This window comes from Melozone crissalis, unplaced genomic scaffold, assembly GCF_028551555.1.
Source record: "Melozone crissalis strain CALT ecotype California unplaced genomic scaffold, PUWL_Pcris_2 ptg000007l_1, whole genome shotgun sequence".
Lineage (NCBI taxonomy): Eukaryota > Metazoa > Chordata > Aves > Passeriformes > Passerellidae > Melozone > Melozone crissalis.
In genome coordinates, this window is record NW_026535785.1 from 12748770 (window position 1) to 12770000 (window position 21231).

The 21231-nt window shown below is 44.1% G+C and overlaps 1 protein-coding gene across 6 annotated transcripts in view; it reads left to right on the plus strand.

The window, feature by feature from the left end:
- Window positions 1–21231, plus strand: part of ZNF423 (zinc finger protein 423) — a 281707-nt gene that overhangs the window by 118046 nt on the left and 142430 nt on the right. For 4 of the 6 annotated variants that reach the window (XM_054269386.1, XM_054269388.1, XM_054269391.1 and 1 more), the window contains 2 exons: window positions 4044–4244; window positions 8085–8165. In XM_054269386.1, coding sequence (XP_054125361.1) covers window positions 4044–4244; window positions 8085–8165 — 282 coding nt within the window. Of the gene's footprint in view, window positions 1–3856; window positions 3940–4043; window positions 4245–8084; window positions 8166–21231 lie in introns of those variants that run through there. The other 2 variants (XM_054269390.1, XM_054269389.1) reach the window with 2 other exon arrangements.

Here is a 21231-nt window from a genome sequence, read left to right on the forward strand (position 1 = left end):
AAAGAAAAACAAAAAAGCCCCCCTACCCCGTTTCCTGACATTTTGAGTAGTGAGGTATACTTTTAAGACTGACCTCTCAATCTTCTCTTACTCATAAAAGAAGATTGTTAGAACCATCATTAGATATGGCAGGGTCACTTAAAAATTACTCATAACACTGAAGTGTTACCCTGCTTTGGAACTGATCAGTGATCATTTATCCTGATCATTTATCCTGGTGCTGCCTGCAGGTCCCTTCTGCTGGCATTTGCCTACAGCCTTGTGCTGAGCACACCACACCAGTGTGAGCTGTGTGCCTGTGGTGCTGTGCTGTCCTTGCAGTGGTGTTTGGTGCACAAATTCCTCCAGGTCGATAACTGTGGTTACTGCAAAATTTTTAAGCAATCTAGATAGAAACTACTTACTGTTGAATTGAGCTCACTAAAATCCAAGGCTTAAAAATGGAATCTTAAAAATTAGCTGTGGCAGTAAATGTATCTATCTGTGCTTGATGCCACAAGGCTACAGATTTTTGGAGACTGCAAAAGGCCCTGTTGGCTCTGGCAACCAAGAAGCCCCTTTGCTTGGTGGGGCACAGACATGTCCCCTCAGAACCAGCCCCAGCTCCAAAGCCACCCCTGCTTGTGGTGCCAGCAGCACCTTGGCCTCCTGTGGTACCCAAACCCCTCTGGCAGTGTGCTTGCACCCACAGGCAAGGTGCTCCTGCAGTTCCTGCCAGCAGGAAAACTGCAGGTTAAATTTGTGAACTGCTGCAGCAGAGCTCTGCAGAAACCAGTTCCCGAGGAATGCTCGTGGCCTGCTGTCCTCATCAGGGAAACTGAGCTCATTGTGGGAGCAGCTGGGCTGCGTTTGAAGCTTTTCCTTGCTGGCTGGACCACCCATTCCCATCACTGCCTGGCTGCTGGGCTCCCCTGGGCAAGGAGCGAGCGTCTCCCCAGGGCCACCCGCACCCCACACACCCTGCTGGCAGCCTGTGCTCAGAAGAGCAGAGACAAAGGTCAGAAACCCAAGAAACACCAGAGATTTTTCTCAGCACTGTTTGGTAATAGCAAGGCGAGCACGCAGAATACAGGTCCCAGCAGAGGAATCTGAGGACCATTTTGTTTGAAGGACAGTAACACTGAGGTGTGGCAGACATGTACAGTTCCTTCAACTTACCAAAACCAGAAAAAAATCCCATTGTAAAGCAGTGTAACATTTGCTAAATAATTTCTGCAAGCTTCACTCTTGTGTTATTTGACATACAGCTCTGTCAAGCAACGACGCTTTTGAGAAGTTGCCTAGAGGATCAGATTTCCCATTCAACAGGGAATTAAAAAATGTTTCTGGAATTTTGCTTTGCAGTGGGGAATCTATTTTCTTATCTCACATTGTACAATTTACTTTTCCTAAAGCAGTGTGCTAAATTATTTGTTATTGTTGGACTCGGTCGAGCAGCTTTATCCCTGGTGTAGTCACGAAGTATTGGAGTAAAACCAAGGATGAATTTGTCACAGTGTACTCAGCAGATCAGCTGGTCTTTAGGTTAACTCTCAAAAGACAGCATTTCTGCTTAAAATATTAGTGAAGGTCCCTTAAAGCTGCCCAAAGTTGCCTAAAACCTTGCTTCTTCAGGTTGTGGCAAAGTCAGTTCAGAAGTGCTTCCCCGAGGCCTTTGTCAGCAGGCAGCATGGACGCAGGTGCCAATTCTTTAGGTTACATTTATGTGCTTGGACTCTTTTTATAGGTTTCTGTCATAAAACTGGAGAGTTGACATTCTGATTTATTAACTATCAAGTCTGCAGGACATAGGCTTTAAAAAGATTGAATGAGCTAAAATGTTTGTGATTGTAGTCTGGAATGAGACACTGTATAAAGGTGTGCCAAGTAAATATGACAAAATGTAAGTGATAATTTGAATATATACATTAAATTATGTGTGAAATAAAGCAAAGCTAGCATAGGTCTAAAAGTGACTTAGTATTTGGTGAAGTAGTAATATAAGAGAACCAGAATTGTGGGATTTTTTTCATTACAAGACATTTTTATTTAAGGAAGAGTCTATAAAGCATGAGGTTCAGCTAGTGGCATTTTATTGAATAAACATAGTATAGATGATGACTTACAATATGGAGTGCTTAGTGAGTGATACTTTTTATAGCTAAATCCTTAAATTCATTACTGCTGTGCAAGTAGTATATCTGATTTGGTAAGATGAATATTATATCTTGCCCTTAATGGAAATTTTGTAGTAGAAAGGTATGTATAATTTAGCAGTAAAAGAATCTGAAAATGTGCAGATCAGTTAACTGCTAGGAGGGAGGCACACACCAACGCAGGCTCTGATTTTTGATATTTCCATTGCAATTGGAAGGGCACGTCATATTATGAGTGCTCCATGGAAAGCTGCAGAGTGTTTTACACCAGTTGATTTATGTTAGTCTGTGCAGAGCAGAAGATGGTATGAAATGTGCTCTGGCTGGATAGTGGTAGCAGAGTTCTAGCCGTGTGTGTCTGAATTGCAGTGCTTGTGGTAACCAGGTTTTGTCTTTAATAAATTTTATTTTCAGCTTTGCTTCATGTTCTCAGCATTGGTTGTCCTTAATCTTTTTGGTGCTGATCTGATTTTAGAAACAATTCATCCCTCTGTTTGCTGGTCCTTCCTTAATGGCTTAAAACCCAAATGCATCCCAAACCATCAGGGTGGCATCTCCCTCCTACCTGGCTGAGAGCAGCTGCTGGGCTTTTGGGGTCAGCCAGTGTGTGAGGATCTCTTCTGGCAGTCTGTGGTTCTGTTTCACTTTCTGCTGGCAGAGTCTGTGGTTCTGTTTCACTTCTGAATGACTTCCCAAGTGTTCCCATCATACTGACAGGGTGTATTAAGAGCATGAGTTCTTGTGGAGGCAAGTGAAATAGTGCAGGTGTAGCACCTGGGGCTGTATCACCTCTGTTGGGGAACCTGTGTGAAGAAGAGGCAGATCTGTTTCAGCTGGTCACCAAAGCCTGGCCACCATGACTAGTGTCCATAATGGATGCTTTCCCTGCTGAGAGGGCAGCAGGGGCTTATAAGGGAATTTTCAGCTCTGTGGCCTCTCCAGAGAGCCCAAGCAAGGATTGTCTGCAGTGCTGCATGGACTGGCTTTAGGCACATCTGGGTGTCCACTGTGGCTAAGGGGGTGTCCTGGAGGCAGGAGGATGTGGCTGCAAGCTTATCCTTCACAAAGGCCACTGAGGGTGTCCTGGAGGGAGTGAGCAGCTGTCCTGCCACCCCCTCTCTCCTGCCATGGGCAGGGGAGAGCCAGCTGCCCCCTGTGTGGAGCTGCCACCTGCACAGCCCTGTGGTGCTCGGCCCCCCACACTGGGGAGTTTCTGGAGCTGTCAGAGAGCTCAGTCTCCCTGTGCACAAATGCAGATAAAAACCTGGGGGGGTTGGCAAAGATGTATGTGCTGGCACACACTGGCCACAGACCAAGATAAAAAACATTGGAGAGACCTGAAGGTCAGATGTACTGTATCTGCTCTCAGCTAGGTCAGCACAATGTCAGGCTCATCTGCCCAACCAAGTGCCTCTCATTAGTTCAGCAAGACCTCTCATGTCCTGGGGTACGTGTGTGCTTTGGGATATTCAGCAAGAGCATCTTTTTCGCTTGTTGTTACTAATATTGGGGCTGGGGGGCGGTGGGAAGAGGAGAGCACTGAGAATTAAAATTCAGCACATGCCTTTTCTTTGCGGGCTGTAATTAATCTTGCCAATTTTTAAAGCTTTGAGAATCTGGTTAAGTGATAAAACACTAACAACTTTATATGACAGAGTTAGAGGCTCCTGCTATACACCCACCAGAGAAGATTAGGAGAGAGTGTTTGCAGGATTCGCACTAAGCAGCAGAGAATACAGTTGAGAATTGTTGCACCACATGATATAAAAACCACATTAATATAATGAAAGGTGTCGGGAATAATGTGAGAGCGGCTGTAATTAAATGTATCTTAATAAGCGCAACATCCTTCTTAAAGCTCTTATTTTTCAGACCTTTCAAACTTAGAGATGTTCTTGCTGTTGGCAGGTGGCCTGGGAGGAGAGCTGGAGAGCGAAGCGAAGGACAGCCGGGCCCTGGAAGAGAGGAACAGTGTGACGAGCCAGGAAGAGAGAAATGAGGAAGATGAAGACATGGAGGATGAGTCAATTTACACCTGCGATAACTGTCAGCAGGACTTCGATTCACTGGCAGACCTGACTGAACACAGGGCACACAACTGTCCTGGAGGTAATGTTAAACTAGCTTTACAGTTCTGACAGGTGGTTAGCTGGGTAATTGGACATAGCAACAGCTTGAGGCCTCAAGTGAGATTAAAGAATTAATAATGTAATTTTACACTTAATGTAATTTTATTGTGGTGCCTTGGGTAGCCTTTGTTCACTGCTTTAATAAAATTAAAATAAAAGCAACAGCTTTCCAAGTGGAAAATGTCAGTAATTACGTTATACAAAAATGTTGTGGGGTTTTTTAATGCTAGAAGTTTAGGCAGGTATTTTTTTCTCTCTCTCCAAATGTAGGAAGATTAAAAAAGTTAAATGACTGAAGTGTGCAAAACTCCCAGGAAAAAAGGCCTCTGAACCCCTAAAAGAACATGATGATTTCTGAGAATAAAATTCATAGTGCGAGTTCTGTAATCCCACCCTAAAAATACAGCATTCTCCCTAGGTTATTATTACATTGCCTTTTGAATTTTATGGAAGTGAGGATGGCATCAGCCTACGCCGATCTTGATTTTACTTTCTGTAAAGTAAGAACAAGCTCAGAGCACTGGTGTGAACAATTGCAACATACCTTGCTTTTCCAGGGCTGCCTCTGCATGGCCAGCAGTAGCAGCAGGTACTCAGCCAAGCACGCTAAGCCGATTTACAGGGGTAGGAAAAAGCTTTGCAGATTTTACCAAAGATTAAATAAAATCTTAGGAGGGGGAGCGCGGAATATGTTCATATGTATTTAAATCAGGGATTCTTATCTTTCACCTTCCCTGAGTTGAATACTCTGCCATCATGTCTTCCTCCACACTCAGCTAAATTATTTTTAGGCAGTTGCTGTTATGGCAGACGGGTAGGTCAAGGCTGGCAGAAGGCAGAAGGGTTAGTGGTTAGTTTCTCCTCTGGTGCAGTGGTATCCCATCATTTTTCCCCTGAGTGCATATTCCTCCTGGCCACTTAATTTGTTTTGTAATTAGTCTATGTTTTCTGCTCTTCTTTTTGGGCATAAGTAAAATGATCAGCCAAAAAAAAAAAAATACAGGGGATGGAATACAGCAAGGGAGGAAGGGTCAGGAGGAGGCTTTGGCTTGGTCTGACTCCCACCCCAGGAGCACCCTCCCTTGTCTCACTCTGGCTTGCAGAGGGGAGGACTCTCTGCTCTTGCTCCCATCTGCTTGCTGGGAGGAAGGACAGAGGGATGTTGGGGCTTTTCCCATGCTTGCAGTAGGGTAGGGATTGCAGTCCTAAGCCTGCCCCAGAGCTTCTTGCTCTGCACTCTCATTTAAGCCCTGCACAGGCTGCAAACTTGAAAGTGCGTAAAATCGAAAGGCCACTTCTTGCAGGGTAATTTCCCAGCCAGCTGAGAGCCACAGCACTGGCCTGAGACTTCTGCACATGGCACTCTGCTGCAGGGGAGTAAGCAAGAAGATGTAACTTTCTGTTCAGAAAACTCCTTGTTTTCCCAACTGGAAGGCAAAGGGCACGGCCCATGTGGCCACTGCTCCTTTCCAAGGAAGAATCGCCCTGGGTGGCCGCTGCTCCATCACTGCCCGCTCTCCTCACTTGTGCTGGGACAGCTGCTGGGGCTGAGCCCCACAAAAGGAGGCTCTTTTTAGCCCAAATGTCTGCTTGGGTCTGGTTCCTTGTGTGTCCCCAAACAGCTGTAATGGCACAATGGCAGAGGGCAGCGGGCACTGCTGACAGGGACTCCAGAGCAGGAATGTAATGTTATAACAGGTGACAACAGTGCTATCAAAAGGAGCAGTTCTTTTCCAGAGGCAAATCTGCATTAAAACATAGCAACCTAGAGATTCTATTAATGTAAATTCAGTCAGTGTTTTCTCACCTCAGGTTTTTTTTTTTATCCTCAGTGTAGTATTCTCTTAGTGAGATTAAGAAATATAAATTATATTTTTAGGGATATATCAAAATAATTTTTCAGTATTCCCATTTGCTATTCTTGATTGCAGGTAACATAACTTTGTCTTCTTTTAATCTCTTCACATGTGTGGATGATTTACAAAGACATTTTGTCCCAAAAAGGCCCCATATAACTATCTGCATATACATGAAATAAGTGCTAATTGTCTCCATGTGAGGATAATCCTTGTTCCAGAACTAGTGTCTGTTTTCTATTTAGTTTAATCTAGTGTCCTGAAGTGATTTAAAGTAAATAGGAAGATTGCACTCATATATTTTGGAATGAGAATGTTTCCATGAAGACAATCTGGAATATTGCTTGATATTCACAAAACAACCCTTTCAGATACACCAGTTTGATGACATGGTCTGATAATCATGAGGATTTTTGAGGAAAGCATGCAAAATGTTTGTCTTTGTTCAGTTCATCTAAAAAGACTTGCACCACCTGGGTGAAAACGTAAGACCTCCTTAGAAAGTGTGTTGAATTTAAAGATTTTACTCTACAAGAAGAGCTCTTTGTCTGTGTCCTTAGTTACCCTGCACTCCTTTTCCCTGTGATACCTGCCTGACACACCTGAGGGTGTAATGCAGTGCCTGACCTCTTGGCAAGCTAGATTTTCATGTCTTAATCTGAAGCAGGGCTTTCAGTCATGTCTACATGGCTCCAGATCAATACAGGTAATATTTGTAGTGATAATATCACCAGGCTGATAATACAACATAACTAATGACTTCCTTTGGGATACTGAAGTTAGGAAGGTATTGTAGCTCAGGAGTGTTGCAGGATTACAAGAGATCACTCCAAAGAACAGGATAAACCATCTATTTCACTGGAATCCCTTAGAAATTCATTACAGCGTGCTGAAGTTATAATACAGTTTGAACACAGCTGCTTTGACATGTAAGGAAGTAACAAACAGCCATTCCCCTCCTTGCTTTTTCATGTATTTCAGACTTGTTTCTTTGAGGACAAAACACTGATGAAATCTAGACATCTCTGGTAGCATAGGTGCATGGCATTCCTTTTGATGTCAGTGTAGTAGAGATGTTCTCCTTCTGACAGAATTAGGTGCCTTTTTTATACCTTTTGCTCATGACTGATGTCTGTGATTGCAGGTTGTAGGTTGCCAGTGTCTACAGGGATCTGAAAAGGGCCTAAATGGGGGCAGCTTGTACCAAAAGAACATCACAATTCCTTACTAGCTTATATCTTCTCTTGTTTCCCAGCTTGCCCCCACAGTCGAGCACTCCTGCAGCAGTCCTGCAAACAGTGCCTTAAACTGTTTCCTTAAACAGCAGCATCTTGAAAAATACTCTGAGAACAAATAAAAACACCTAGTGTATAGATTGGATGTGTTAAGCTTTTAAAATTACCTTAAAACTCACTAGTATCCCATATCCTCTAAATAGAGAGGGCTAAGTAATTGCCATTGGCATCATGTGCAGCCTTTTTTATGAGTTTTTGCATGCTTCTGTTACAGTGTAGGTGTAGCATCATGCTATCTTACAGCATTAGTGACAAGAGTAAAGAACTACATGTGGATTTACAACTTACTGTGTCCTACAACAAGCACCAGAGGCTCCCTACATCAAGAAACTATTCTGTGATAGATCACTGTCTGGTGGCTGGTGCCAGGTGGTTTGTTGTCTGACAAAGAGTGGCTAAAAAGTCACAACCTTTGTCATTTGGCTTGTGTGTTTAATCCTGCATTAATCTGGGTTTAGCTCCAGTATTTTGTTGTGGTTTTGTTTTGCTTCCTCCACCCCTTTCCTTCCATGGATCAGAATAGTCTCAGGTGAAGTTGTTTCTTCAGATTCTCAAGTGAATGTAGGGGTTTTAAAGCAAATTAGCACATCAGTGAAGCGGACAGAAGTAGGTTTTGGCTGGGTCTCTGAGCATTTCATGAGGTCCTTTCTGTTGTTGATAACTTTACAGGTTGTCTGTTTCAAACAGCAGCAGAGCTATATATGGATATTGCCAGCTTGGAAGCAGCTGATTTTTCTAAACTACTGTACGGTAGGAACTAGTTTATAATTAAAGTCTTGCAGTTGCTTCTTTTAAATGCCCTATAACTTGTAGGCTTACCTTTGAAACAAGGTACTGTAACTGTTTCATGCTAGTGTATAATTTTGCATTTTCTTTTATTTCACCTGCTACAAGAATTATAATTGCCATGCAACCCCATTTGTGGGATGCTTATCCAGAAACACATATACAGCAGCTTGTCAACAAGTGACAATGTCTCATAAATGTTTTTGTCAGGTGGCATGTTTTACTTCCCACTGACAAAGAGAGATGTCTTATGTGCATTTCCAAAACTAGCCCTTCCCAAAATTGTAATCTTTGTTTGCACCTGATTGGCAAATTAGTCCTTTTTCTCTCTTTTTGCTGCTGCTTTTGTTACATCCTTAAATTAATGAATTACTGATTGTCCTCTACAAAAGAAACTGAAATACAGTTGTGAAAAAGCAGTGTGGAAACTTAATTATACACCTAGTTTATACAGCTGTGTGTCTAATGACCTACTGGCCCTAATTACTGTGTTGTGGTTTAGTCTGAGTGCTCTTGTCCTTGCCAGAATTCTGCTCTTTTCTCTTAACCTGACTAGTGTTTCAAGCTTAAAAAAATAACAAGTTTCCTTTTTTTGTTCTTTTCTGCATTGTTGTGCTGAAATGCAGTTTCTCCGCTTTCCAGAGTTCATAGCAGTGTTTTAAAATTGGCACCAGAAAAGCTCAATAGTATCACAAACTGTAAAAACATGGATTTTCCCTGGAGTCCTCAGTTCTTGCTGTCCAGATCTGAAAATGGGCACCGGGGCAGTGTTTTTATTGTCAATCACTTGGAGGGCTTCAAGTGCAGGCTCCTGTCCTTAGTTTGTCACAGATGTCCCCTCTCCAGGTGCAGGGAGAGCACAGGGCTCCCCAGGGCTCCTCAGCCACCCTGGCCACAGTGCCCAGGTGCTGCACATCTCCCTGCAGTCGGTATTTGTGCCCTCCTTGCTGAGAGCTCTGAAACCCCACTGTTTCAGGGGTACACATGGCTGGGTGGTCCGAGGTCTGGCTCCCCTGACTGCTGTCACCCCACAGGTGATGTTTGAGTTTACCTGGAGCTTCCCAGCCAGCCTGAAAAGAGGCTTTTTCAAGGACTTCTGCTTGCACGTGCCAGAAAATCAGTGCGCTGATAAGGAGCTGTGCTGACTGGCTTGCTGTGCGGGTGCTCAGTGAAATACGTATTTATTGTACAGAACATAAAGCGCGTTCCCACATCTGAATGGGAGCTGACAACAAACAGAAGCACAGCTGCAAATCTCATGTCAAACAGGGCCTACAGCAGCCCCGGCCATGCCGAGGTTTCGCAGCGCATCCCGTGCGGTGCGTGCTGAGGCACCGGCGCTGGCTCTGCCCCCGCATGTGGCAAATGTGCTTCAGTTCAGGGTAGTGTCTGCTGTGTGGTGTGTCTGACTAAGTGGTGCTGAGTGTTGTGCTCCCTGACAGTGCTGCCCACCCCTCAGACCAGAGGGTCATCCACAGGCAAAGGTAGGTGAGAGCCTGGGCATGCCACCCTGCGCTCAACCCCTCGGCGTCAGTGGGGCCGAGCCTCAGCGCTCCTTTCTCCATCTCCTGGATTCTGCAGGCATGCCAGTGCCTGTAAGGATTTATGGTGGGGGGACGTGAATTCAAACAATGCCTGCTCGCCGTAAACACCCAGCTGGGGGTTTGCTCACGGAGGGTGTCCCAGAGCGGGAGCCCACGGCAGCTCCGTGCACGGGCTGGGCAGTGTGCTCGCTGATAAGAGAGTGCCAGTGCGCCGGGCGCCATCCCTGCAAATCACCACGGCCACCTTTGTGCCGGCCCCCTGGGGATGGTGGCGAGGGAGGCAGCACCAGGCACTGTGCGTGCAGATAGGAGCGCTGCCAGCGCCCGCCGGCTTGGTTGCACGTTACCAAAACCCCTGGCAGGAGGGAGGGAATGAGCTCTCCCCACCCCTTTCTCAGCCCCCACGTAGCCAGCAGTCACTGATGGCCTGTCTGTGCATTCTGAGGCTGCACAAAATTTCTTAGCCATGATGATGTCTTTCCTCAAGCAGCATATGTTTTTCACACAGGAAGACCATTTTCCTTGTCATTTTTAAACATATGGCCCAGTGAGGAACTGAGGATGACAAGTTAGCCTGCTTGTATTGGCAAGGGACTGTTTAATTCTTACTACTTTAATTGAGTTCTTTTATCTGCTTTTATCTAGTTCAAAAAGTAGTCTGCAAAGTAAGCACAGGTATGCATGGAAGTGCATAAAAGAGAAAGTGGGTGCATGTTTCAAATGAGGCCTCTTAAAGGAAAGGTGTCCTTTGGGGATCTTGGACAGGTTGCCCTGGCTGGCTGAGAAGCCGGTCTCTCCTCTTTGCTGCACACGGGATGCACACGGACCGAGGCACCCTAAATGCTGTGAAGCAGGAGCTGTGCTGGGTGCTGGCCATGGGGCTCCTGTGTGCAGCAGGACCTGCACTGAGGAGCTGGAGCCTGCTCCCCTGCACCAGCTCAGGCCTCATGCAGCAATTCTGGGACACCACAGGGGCTGGAGTTCCACCTCCCCTTCTCCTCTTTCTTCAAATTTCTGTTTGCAAGGGCAATCCATTGCCATGTTACAGCAGAGGGAGGAGTGTGGGGGTCTGCGTAGGGCAGGTTTGTTTCGCAGCATACAGAAATCTAAGTAAATAATGAATGGGTTTTATAAAAAAAAAAAAGAGGAGGGAGGGGTTTCAGTGGAAAGAGTTCCTTCGTAGGCTGGAGCCTGGTGAGAGCTACAAGAGCAGCTGTGCCTACAGGAAGGAGGATCCCTGTTTGCCATAAGCAGGTCCCAGCATTCAGAGGGTTGTAGACAAAACTCAGTATATGAAACTCAATTCAGAACTGCAGTGAGGATAGCCTGGAGACTACAATAGATATGTGCTTGTTACAAAGGGGCCTTTAATAAAGCCTTAGAGAGCTGAATGGAGGATGTACTGGGGTTGTCCTGTCTCAGATGGACAAGAGCATGGATTATTTCTGGGTAGGATTTTGCTGAAGGGCATGCATTGCCTTCCTGTGGGCTGTTGAGGGACAAAACTGATGGCCATATCGACAGCCTTGGCAGATTCAGAGCCATTGAGATCTTCAGACTGCACATGTAAGCAGTGAAAAAGACATGCACTGAGAGTTTGGGGTTTTTTCCTGATTTCCTCCACTGTCCCATTGCAGACAATTGTGTAAGTACTCTTCATGTAAGGATGGCTGTACTGAGCCAGCCTGATGGTCCCATCATGCTGTTTCCCCAGAATGTTTTCCTAGCTGTCAACAAACTTCTCTAAGCACTTTGTGGTCCTTTTTATTAAAATTATTCATGAATTTCCATTTTGAAGTGCAGTTAGCTTTTCCTGTGGTGGGAATCCAGAGTTCAACTACACATTGGGGAAAAGCATCACCTTTTGTTCACTTCACTTTTGTCACCTGCTTTCATTTGATACTCCCTGGTTCTTCTGGTGAAAGAGACAGTGAGCAATTGCCCCTTTCCCACCTTCTCCATCCCCTCATGCCCAAGCAGGCTTCTTTTGCTGCTCCCTCCTGTCTCTAAGCCCCTGTTTGCAATCTTCTTGTTGATACCTCATGTACCTTGGCTTGGAGTAAGAGGGATGTGGTGAGAGAGGGCTAGTGGGAGAGGGATGGGGTCAGCTATCTCCTCCATCACTTGTGCCAGAGATGAGGACACGTTGGTGTGTCTGTCCTGGCTCCTGAGCAGGAGGTGAGGACTTGTCCTAGTGTGAAGGCCTGGCAGACAGAAAGATGGTGTCTGGCCATGTAGGGGAAAAACAATTAAGACTTCAATGTTTATTAAGAAAAAAGCAACCAGCAGTGCATTTCAAGCACTCATCACACAGCATAATTTTGCTGTTGGAAGTAGTGGGATTAAACAAGTCTTTCTAATGTTGATTTCTTTGAATTTGCAGCATATAATTAAAATGAAATCAATTAAAAACGAAGGAAGTGTGTGTACAAACATTGTCAAGAATTCCTATCTTTCATTTTTTAAAAACAAGCTCTAGAAAAAATCCCCACAGAAGTTCTGTAGTGCATATTTGAATGCTTTTGTTGTAGCCTCATTAAACTTGGCTTGTCTGCAGATACAGCTGGCATGTTATTAACTGTGCTCCAGGCTTGGGGAAGCCAGAAAGCAGCCTCCACCCCCTGGTGCCGGCTGGCTTTAGGGAAACGTGCCAGCATGGGTTGGTCCTCTTCAGCTGGCTGGCTTTGGGAGCGCCCGCTGGAGCATCCAGCGTGGGCCCTGGGTGCGGAGCGCGGGCTGGGCCTGCTGCAGGGCCGGCCGGCACCGTGGGCTCCGGGGCCCTGCCTGGTGGGAGCAGCAGGGACCCAGGCAGGTACGAGTCCTCCTGGGGCACCCTCAGCCGCGTGCCTGGGTGCTCCGTGGGCGTCTCACGCCTTCCTTTGCTGTGGCCTGGCAAGAAGCAAACCAGGGATCGTCTGCCAAGCGGTTCCTCTGTTCTCAACAAACCGCATATTGGACTGAACCACTCCAGTAAACTGAATAAGGGAAATATTTTCTCTGCACCTGCTGGAGAGGCTGTTGCTCTCCAAGCTGGGCTTGCACATCAGAGGACCTCCATCAGAGGTCCAAGCAGCTTCTGACTTCCTTCAAAGCTTTGGCAGCAAGTGTGTACATTTTGAATGCTGTTTCGTGTAAGTAATTTTAATAGGTGCTTTTAATACTAGGGTAAATGTTATAATTTCATATTCAATTTAAAATTGTTGAAAATATACTCACTAGAAATTTAAGTAAATTAAATATAGGTAATGTTATTCAAACATCTTGCTTATTACAAGCAGTTTTCATTGTCTTAGCTAATGAAAAATTGATTTGGCATTTTCAAGGCACTTGGTCTGTTCATGCTAAATGCTTTGTAGGGCATTTAGGGACTTTGTAATCTTTAAAAATTCTTGCAACCCCTTCCTGACAATTGTTCCCCTTCCTAAAAATTGGTAATCATCACGAAATTATAAAGTTATCATTCTAATTTGGCTTAAGTTTTGACTGCTACTGAACTGCTTCCTTCCTCCCTTCCATCTCCTGCCTTATGCTGGTAAAAGGTTTGTGTTGTCTTTGGGAGCTGACATTGCTGACAATTAAAGGGATTGATTTTTAGTCTGTGCATCTCCCAGATCTGGTGCCCTATGGAGCAGCACAAGCTTTATGCCAACATGGGGGGAACGAGAGGTCAGTGTTTGGGGGAGAACTCAAGACCTTCCCCATTAATACCCTGAGTTATTTTGGATGAAAATTACTGTGGCTGCACCAATTTGCCTAATGACATGCATGAAATTGGTGGAAGAGCCAAGGTCTTTAATCCAGGTGGGTTTTGTTGCTGGTGACATCAGTAATGGTGGGAGTGAACTTCCTCTTGAAAGCATTATTTTTTTGGTGTCTGGGTCCATCTCTTCCTTAGGTTTCCTTGAAAATCATTCTCAGCCATAATGATGAAAGACTTTTTGGCTCCTCTTTTTGTTGCTACTCAATTACTGTTACACTTGCTGAGGAGGACATAAGGAAAGGCTGAAGAAACCCATTGCTTTTCTCTTCTCCAGGGAATCTGTTACATTAAACATTTGAATAGATTTTTGAACATAATTCCCAGTCACTTCCTCTACAGTGAACTCAGTTCACTCATGCAGACTTTGTACTTAATGATATCTCTTAAAATAAATGAGATTTGATATAATTTATACTAAATGGTCATTTTAGAAATCTACATCTACTAATTATTCATTAGAAAATTTGGAAAGACAGAAGTAGAGTTAATTTCCTTTATGAACTTGCGGTCTACAGAAATATAAATACACACACCTGTGTTTATTTTCTTTGAGCAAAACTGTATAGAGGTAATTTATTGGACTCCAAGAGTAGTGTAAGCAGGTTTGAAGTACATTATTCAATCTTCATCAATCAACCATAACAACCAACCAAGCCCAAACCAGCCAAAAATCCAACATGCATCTAAGACAGTTATTTATGGTAGTAGCTTGTGGTCTGTATCTGCACCATTTGGGATTGTGCTTTTGTGTGTTCTGGCTGTGTGCTTGGAGTGGCTTCTCTCTGTCCTTTCCTCTCCCTGTTGCCTGTGCACGTGTCCCTGCGGTCCCTCCTTGAAGGCTTTTTCCCTGCTTGCTCCTTTCTGGACTGTCCCATTTTGCATCCTGTTCCCAGCAGTCTTCTCTCTGTTATTGTGCTGACATTGGCCCTTTCCCAGCCTCACATGTAACAGTTATTCACAGTTTATCCATTTAGGTGACACTCTGCTGTGTTACTGGTTTCTCCTGGACTCTCAGCTGCAGTTGCTCCCTTGTCCATTGTCCAGTGCTGGCTCTTCCTTGGAGCTCTGTGCATGTGCAGAGCCTTCCTTGAACCATCCTGTGAGGACTGGCAGATCACCCTGGGGTGCTGGGAGAAATCACACTGCTCCATGTGCTGCTTCAGAGGCAGACCCAGCTAGGTTCAGGTGAACTAAACACATGTGCTACTCAAATCTTTGTTCACAAAACCCAGAAAATTATTTAATTTGCATTCAGACTTCATCGAGATCCAACCTGGATAGCTGTTTGATGTCACCTTACAGCCCTTCACAGCTCTTTCCTCTCTTACAGACACTTGTATGGTTTGTTTTACAAGAGCTGTTTCATGTAGGAACTGTATTCCGAGGAGTTTCAACGGTATTGAGTGTGACTGGGTTTGACTTGGACCAGGCCTCTGGTACATCTAAATGAAGCAGATAGTATTCCTTGCTTTTTATGGAGGACAGACTGTTATCTTTAGGAGGCAGTCACGATCCTGTTGCACTCTTCTCACAAAATAAGACAAATTCAACCCAACATTTAAAACCAAAGGAAATGAAACTGATTAGGATTTTGTCTCATAGCTTAAATGAGAGAATAGTGAGTTTTTGTCTGCCAGAAAACTGGAAATGGGAGGGAAGATGCTTTCTCTTGATAACTAGGTATGCATATATGTATCTGTGATGTACAAAATGCCTCATTTTAGGTTAATCAGTTCAGTTTTGAAGACATGACTAGCTAAAATTGACTATTGAAAATAAAATAATTACTTTGGGGGTAATCTCTCAATTAGAAGAGAAATGAGGAAAGCCAATTCTTAACAGCAAGTTGGGAGACAGTGATTTTTGTAAGTGGCACTGGAGTTGGAAAAAGTGCAATCAGAGTTAGCAAAACTCCCTGTTTTTCCAGAGGCTGCCCCAGTAATTGGCTGTGCATGTCTGGATTGCCGAGTGACAGGCGGGAGGCTCTGCTCTCTGAGAGCTTGGCCTCTCTGAGCAGAGAGGAGAGGAAAGGAAGGGAGGATAGGGAGAAAAAACAATTTGTGAACTTGCCCCTTTTGAGATAGCAACTGCTCTTCTCCTGTGCCCAGGATCACTGAAAACAGCCAGCAGCTGCATCCCACTCTGCTTTTGCTGTCAGCCAATGTCACTGCAGAAAGCTCCGTAGTTTGAAGGAGCCACTGTTTGTACACAGGGAGCAGAGGAAACCCATGGAAATTTTGTGGTGTATGGGCTGCTCTGGATTTTACTGTGAGGATGGAAGAACTTCACAAATGTTTTAAATTAGGCTATCCTTGATAAGTCTAGTGGTATGGACCCCAACCAAAATTTCAGGGGAAAAAAAATTGCTCTGTTAAAGCAGACATGAAAAACAATGAAGGGCTTAACTTTTGTCCTGAGGGTGATAAAACAGCACCACACAGCTGAAAATCAATCTGACCTTCACCCACGTGATGCTGTTGTCTCAGTCTGTCTTTCATTTCCTTTGGTTGAGTGAAGGCCACGGCATTCAGTAGGGAGAAAAGCCAGAGGGAGGTGTGGAGAATCCTGTTTTCTCTGGAAAGGCTTCGGTGCTTGCATAAGTTCCCTCTATAAAGTGAGTTGCTGTAAAACTTTGAATTATTTCATTAAATTAATTTTTAAAAATTATTCTTCTCTTAATAGGCAGCAATCACATTAAGGTGAAGAAGATATGTGCTGTAAAAAAAAAAGTGTTTGTGATATAAAACATTCTGTTTTAATTAAACCTAGAATTAGTTGGTGTTTTGAAATGAAGGCTTCATGCAGCAACAGGAAACTTGCACATTCATTCAAAACATAGAAATTTGTACCCAAAGGGGAGAAAAAAGGCAATTATTTTTTCCTGAGATATTTGAACATTGCGTTGTGAGGTTTGCACAAACAAAGAAAAGGTACCCAGATACCAAGATATTTACATAAATAAATCAACAATTAGGGCTTGTGTATAAGCAATATTATTGATTTTCAAAACAGAGGTACAATTTCTATTCGTGAATTACTCATTTTACACAACATCTTGCAGAAGTGGTTCTCACCTCATTTTACTCAAGATAGGGAAGGAACTGAATGAATGGGTAGAATGTGTGCAGAATTTAATTCTACTAAACAACAGAATCAAGCAAAGGGAAAACTAAATGCATAAACACATCTTGGTGTTCTTTTTGACATCTTGAAAACAATTAAAAGTGCAATTCATAGCTGTTCATCCAATCCCCTGCTTCTTCCATCCGTGTTCAATTTAAACACAACCCAGAATCAAGAAGTTCCCAGCTATTTCTCTTGGAAAGCAATAAGTTTTCCACACTGATTTTACAAAACTAAGATTACTGTAAATTCTGCCTACCCTGAACTGCAGTTTTTCTGATTCATCTCATTACACATGGATAATGTCCTTTCATATCAGTCATAAACTACTCTGTTACTTTATATTTTTATGCCATATATTCCCTAGCTACTGTAGCAGAGAGACAGGGAGGGCTACCTGTTATTTTCTTTGTTCAATAATTGTTGCCTGTTTTAGGAAGGTCTATAAGAAAAGTCTCTTGTTAAAAAGATAATGGCAGAGATTCGATGTGGCTGCAGTGATGAATCTCTGCTTCATAAAGGTTAAGAATTCAAGAGTTTGTTCATTAATCTATGTGGAATAATGGATATTAATTTGTGACTGTAGCATTTTATTTAAGTGTGGTTTGTCTGATGTACCGACCATCGCAGATGCTTTTACATGGTATTAAAAACCCCAAAATGATAAACAGAAACGATGTTGGGACCTTTCCCTGGCAAGCTCTGCTACTCAGGTCTCTGTACGATATGCCAAAATGCTATTTGCATAAATATAGAATTTAATAAGTTATCATTCTGATTAACGTCATTAACTGCTTAACTACTGTAGAAATTGGCTTCCAAAGTTGCTTGTTGGTAGCTGTTGCTCTCCACGTCATTCCATTTGCTGTCTCACTGGGGATAATGGTATGCAAGGGAAAGCAAGAAGGTCAAGGATCTTTTTGTTTAGTCTCTTTGCACATTAAAAGTTCTATTATGTGTTTGTATTGCATGTGGTTTCCAGTCGGTTGGCTACAATGCTTTCAAGATCCATTGATGATGAGTTTGTGAGGCTAAATATATCTTGTGGATTATGACTACCAGGCTATCACTTTGTGCAGCAGTCAGGGCCAATATTTAACAAGTGTTTTTCAGAATGAGGAATTTTGAAATCGAGTCAAATGATCTTACAAAAGGGGTTAACAGAAATCCCAATACAGAAGATGACAGCAAATGCTAGGCCTGTGCTAGCTGTGGGGATGTTTGGGGCTCTGCTGTGCTGTTTGTGGGGGAAGTGGTTCTTAGGTTGGGGTTTTTATGGGTTTTCTGGATGTGGGGGAGGGCTGTGGTATTGTTGTGAATGACACAGCGGCCACAAAGCTGAATGGGTTGAACAAAAAAGTGGTGTCCTCTGCAGCCATCCCTTCCTGTCCCCGGCAAGGCGTGGGTGCAGCGCGGTGGGGCTCCCGCTGGAGCCTCCTCTGAGCGTCCCCTGTCCCCTGTCCCCCGCGGCTGGCAGGGCAGGCAGGCTCCGCTGGGACCTCGCTGCTGCTCCTTGCCCGACATTTAAGGGAATGCAAAACCAGACTGCAGGATGCATCTGCGTCTGAAGGGCTGGCACAGCCGCCTCTCTTGTTTTCACTCTCTAGCTAGTAGACTGACCTTTCAAAAAAACTGTTTCAGCTGCTGTGAAACACTGACAATAGCTTTAATAGATTTCATTTTAGAATTAAATAGCTTTGGTTCCATTTCGATAATGTAAACTAGCAGCCATGAGCATGCTTTAGCTGATTGTTTCAGGCTGTGTACAAACTCAGGCAGACTTCACTGCCTCCTTGCCAGGGGTTAGCGCAAGATGCTCACTTTCTTTAAAAAACAAAGCAGAGATTTTATTTTTTTAAGCAATTTGTGTTCTGACTGACTTCTGAGTACCTTCACACCTGTCAAGTGAATCCAGTGTGCTTGTTCCCAAGGGCAACCTGACATCTGGGAAATTCTGCCTCAGCCCCAACTGGTCCCCTTTGAAGCACCTTTGGTATTTTGAATTGAAATTGTGTTACACCATCACACATCATCCTTTCCATTATTCTGTTCTGCTCCAGTATACCCCTGCTTTTATAAATTTCAGTTTAAGTCTCGCTCTTGGGCTGTTTCAGGAGTGTTGCAGTTATCTGTCTTGCTTTTCACTGTGGGGCTGGTAAGCTCAGAAACATCTGCAGGCAGGGTCAGTCCAGCTCGCTATTCTTCAGAGAATATTTACAAAGTTTCATAAGGCTTGGACCCATACCCACACCCATCCTAGATGCAGCGTCTACAGATTTATCCCCAGAGCCTCTTACAAGCATTGCTTGTATTACTATCTAGAGCTATCCCACTGCAGAAATCCTCAGGAGAGAGAAGTGGACAAGAGTGCTTAGAAACATCTGTTAAAAATTCAGACAAACACTCCACTGTCACTAGAAGCAGTTGGGATGGGACGAATGAAATTTACCATGTGGTGCTACAGCAAAAAAGGGACTTTTTTTTGTTCCTTCACTTTTCCTTTAAAATGGATAGTTTGGTCAGTAGATACAGAAAAATGCCTCTGCAGAGCACACTTGGGGTGTATTGTGCTTGTAACCAATGTCACAAACTGACTCCACAGCCAAGCCTTGTGGTCTTGTGGGAGTGCTGTTTCCCGAGTGCTCACATTTGATTCATCACACGCTTTCTACTTGTTTCAAGAAACCCTGCATTAATTGTGCAGACCTAGAAAGTGGTGACATTAGGAAATAAATTGACTTCAACATGACTTTTCCATCGCTTAGGCAAAAAAGAAGAAAAAGTTGCTGTAACAAATCTAATGGATGAATTCTCTAACTGGTTGCTCTTTTGTGTGTAGCTACATTCTGGATTCAGCGAGTACTTGATAAATATTGTCATTTGTCCTTGATGATGTGTCATGAAGTTACAGGCAATTTGGCAGAGAAAATAAGTTTTCTTGAGTATGAGGCCAGACTTGTGATGATGTGTTTCTCCACTGAAGTCCAGCTCAGCCCTCCACCCGACCCCATTCCCCACAGAGCACTCTCATCCCCCCTTCCCATCCCCTGCTTACCAGTAGGACGAGAAGCAAGATGGGCTGTGCTGTCTGGTGGGGTGACACACGTGTGCTGATTGCCTGGGACTGGCCCAAGAGCAGGGATAAGTGCTGACTCTGCTCTTAGCCTTTCTCTCAGCAGAGACATGAACTGGGGTCTCTGCCCTACCCAATCAAAGGCAGGTTTACTGATCTTAGAGAAACTCAATTTCTATCTGAGAAACTCAATTTCTCGTAGCCCTGTATCCCCAGTATGGTGTGATTCAAAAGTTAATAGGAAGGGACAAACAGTTAAGACATATGACAGGCAATATGATGACATAAACCTTGTTTTCTTAGGATGCCAGGCTGAAAAAATGAACACCAAAGCTCCTGAGAATAACGGAGTCACTTCAGATTGCGACTTGATGGACAATGTTGGCTTTGTTATCACTCTGCAGGTAGCGAGGGGATAGGGTTAGGGAGAATTTCCAGGAAAGTAGTAGAGTTGTTATTAGAAGGGTAAAGCTTCCACTGCCACGCATCCCCTGTAGTGGACCCTGCATTACCCTGGTCCCTCCTCCTTTTAGGAGCCTTTTGAGGAAAAGTCTTCTGTGACAGGAACATCTCTCAGGTCTTTTAATCTGCGAGCTGCCAGGTGAAAGAATGGGGCTAGGGAACAAAAGACGCTCAGATACTGCAGACAAGCTTTTGTAGGATCTGCCACGTCAGCTGTCTCTTATAAGGTCTGCTGTATTTTCTGTTGATGGTGCTTTTCCCCCGAGGATTTTCCCACACCTGGGAGTGCCTGCCATAAGCTGCACTGATATTTTCCTCAATGCCTTTCATTTCTGTGTACAGATGGAGCTGGGATATCACACACTGTCCTTGTCCTTATTCTGTTCTGCTCCTTGGCAGTCACAGCTTTCCTGGCTGGAAGCTTTCATCCCACCTCCCTCTCAGCCCTTTCCAGGAGGGGCTTTGCAATTATTTATAAGCTAGCTTGTCCTGTTTTCTGACATTTTCAGTGTAGTCTGTGGAAGAGTAAAGCTAAGTATGTGTTCCCTGGTTTTACAGGGAGCAGAAAATTTGAAGTAAATGTTGGTGGTCTGAGTTAGCAAGATATTTTTTGTTTTTTAGGGTGTGGGGGACCCTCCCTTTAAATCAAAGGTCCTCTAGGTGGAAAATATTCCAGTGGCCTACATCATGCCTTTAAAGTGTTTGGAGATCCTGGAGGGGCAGGCAGCTCACTTGCATGCTTTTCAAGGGGAGGCTGGCTGTCCTGCTTATCTTGTATTCCTACTCCCCATCCCCAAGTGGGTTTTCTGTCTCCTTCCTCTTGTCACATGTCAGAATAAGACATCCTGTGATTTACCTCATTCACCTTCCACTTGCATGCTGAAGCTTGAGATTTTCCACAGTACAAGAGGCAAGACTATAATGATTTAGGCCTCAGCACTGCTGGAGGCATCTTTAGATTTTTTGTCTGAGATAAATTTCTATTCAGGCTGAAGAGAGCAGCATTTTCTTGTTATGCTGCTGCAAATAGGTGGGAGGAGTGACTAACTTTTCTTCTGGAAGTAGTAA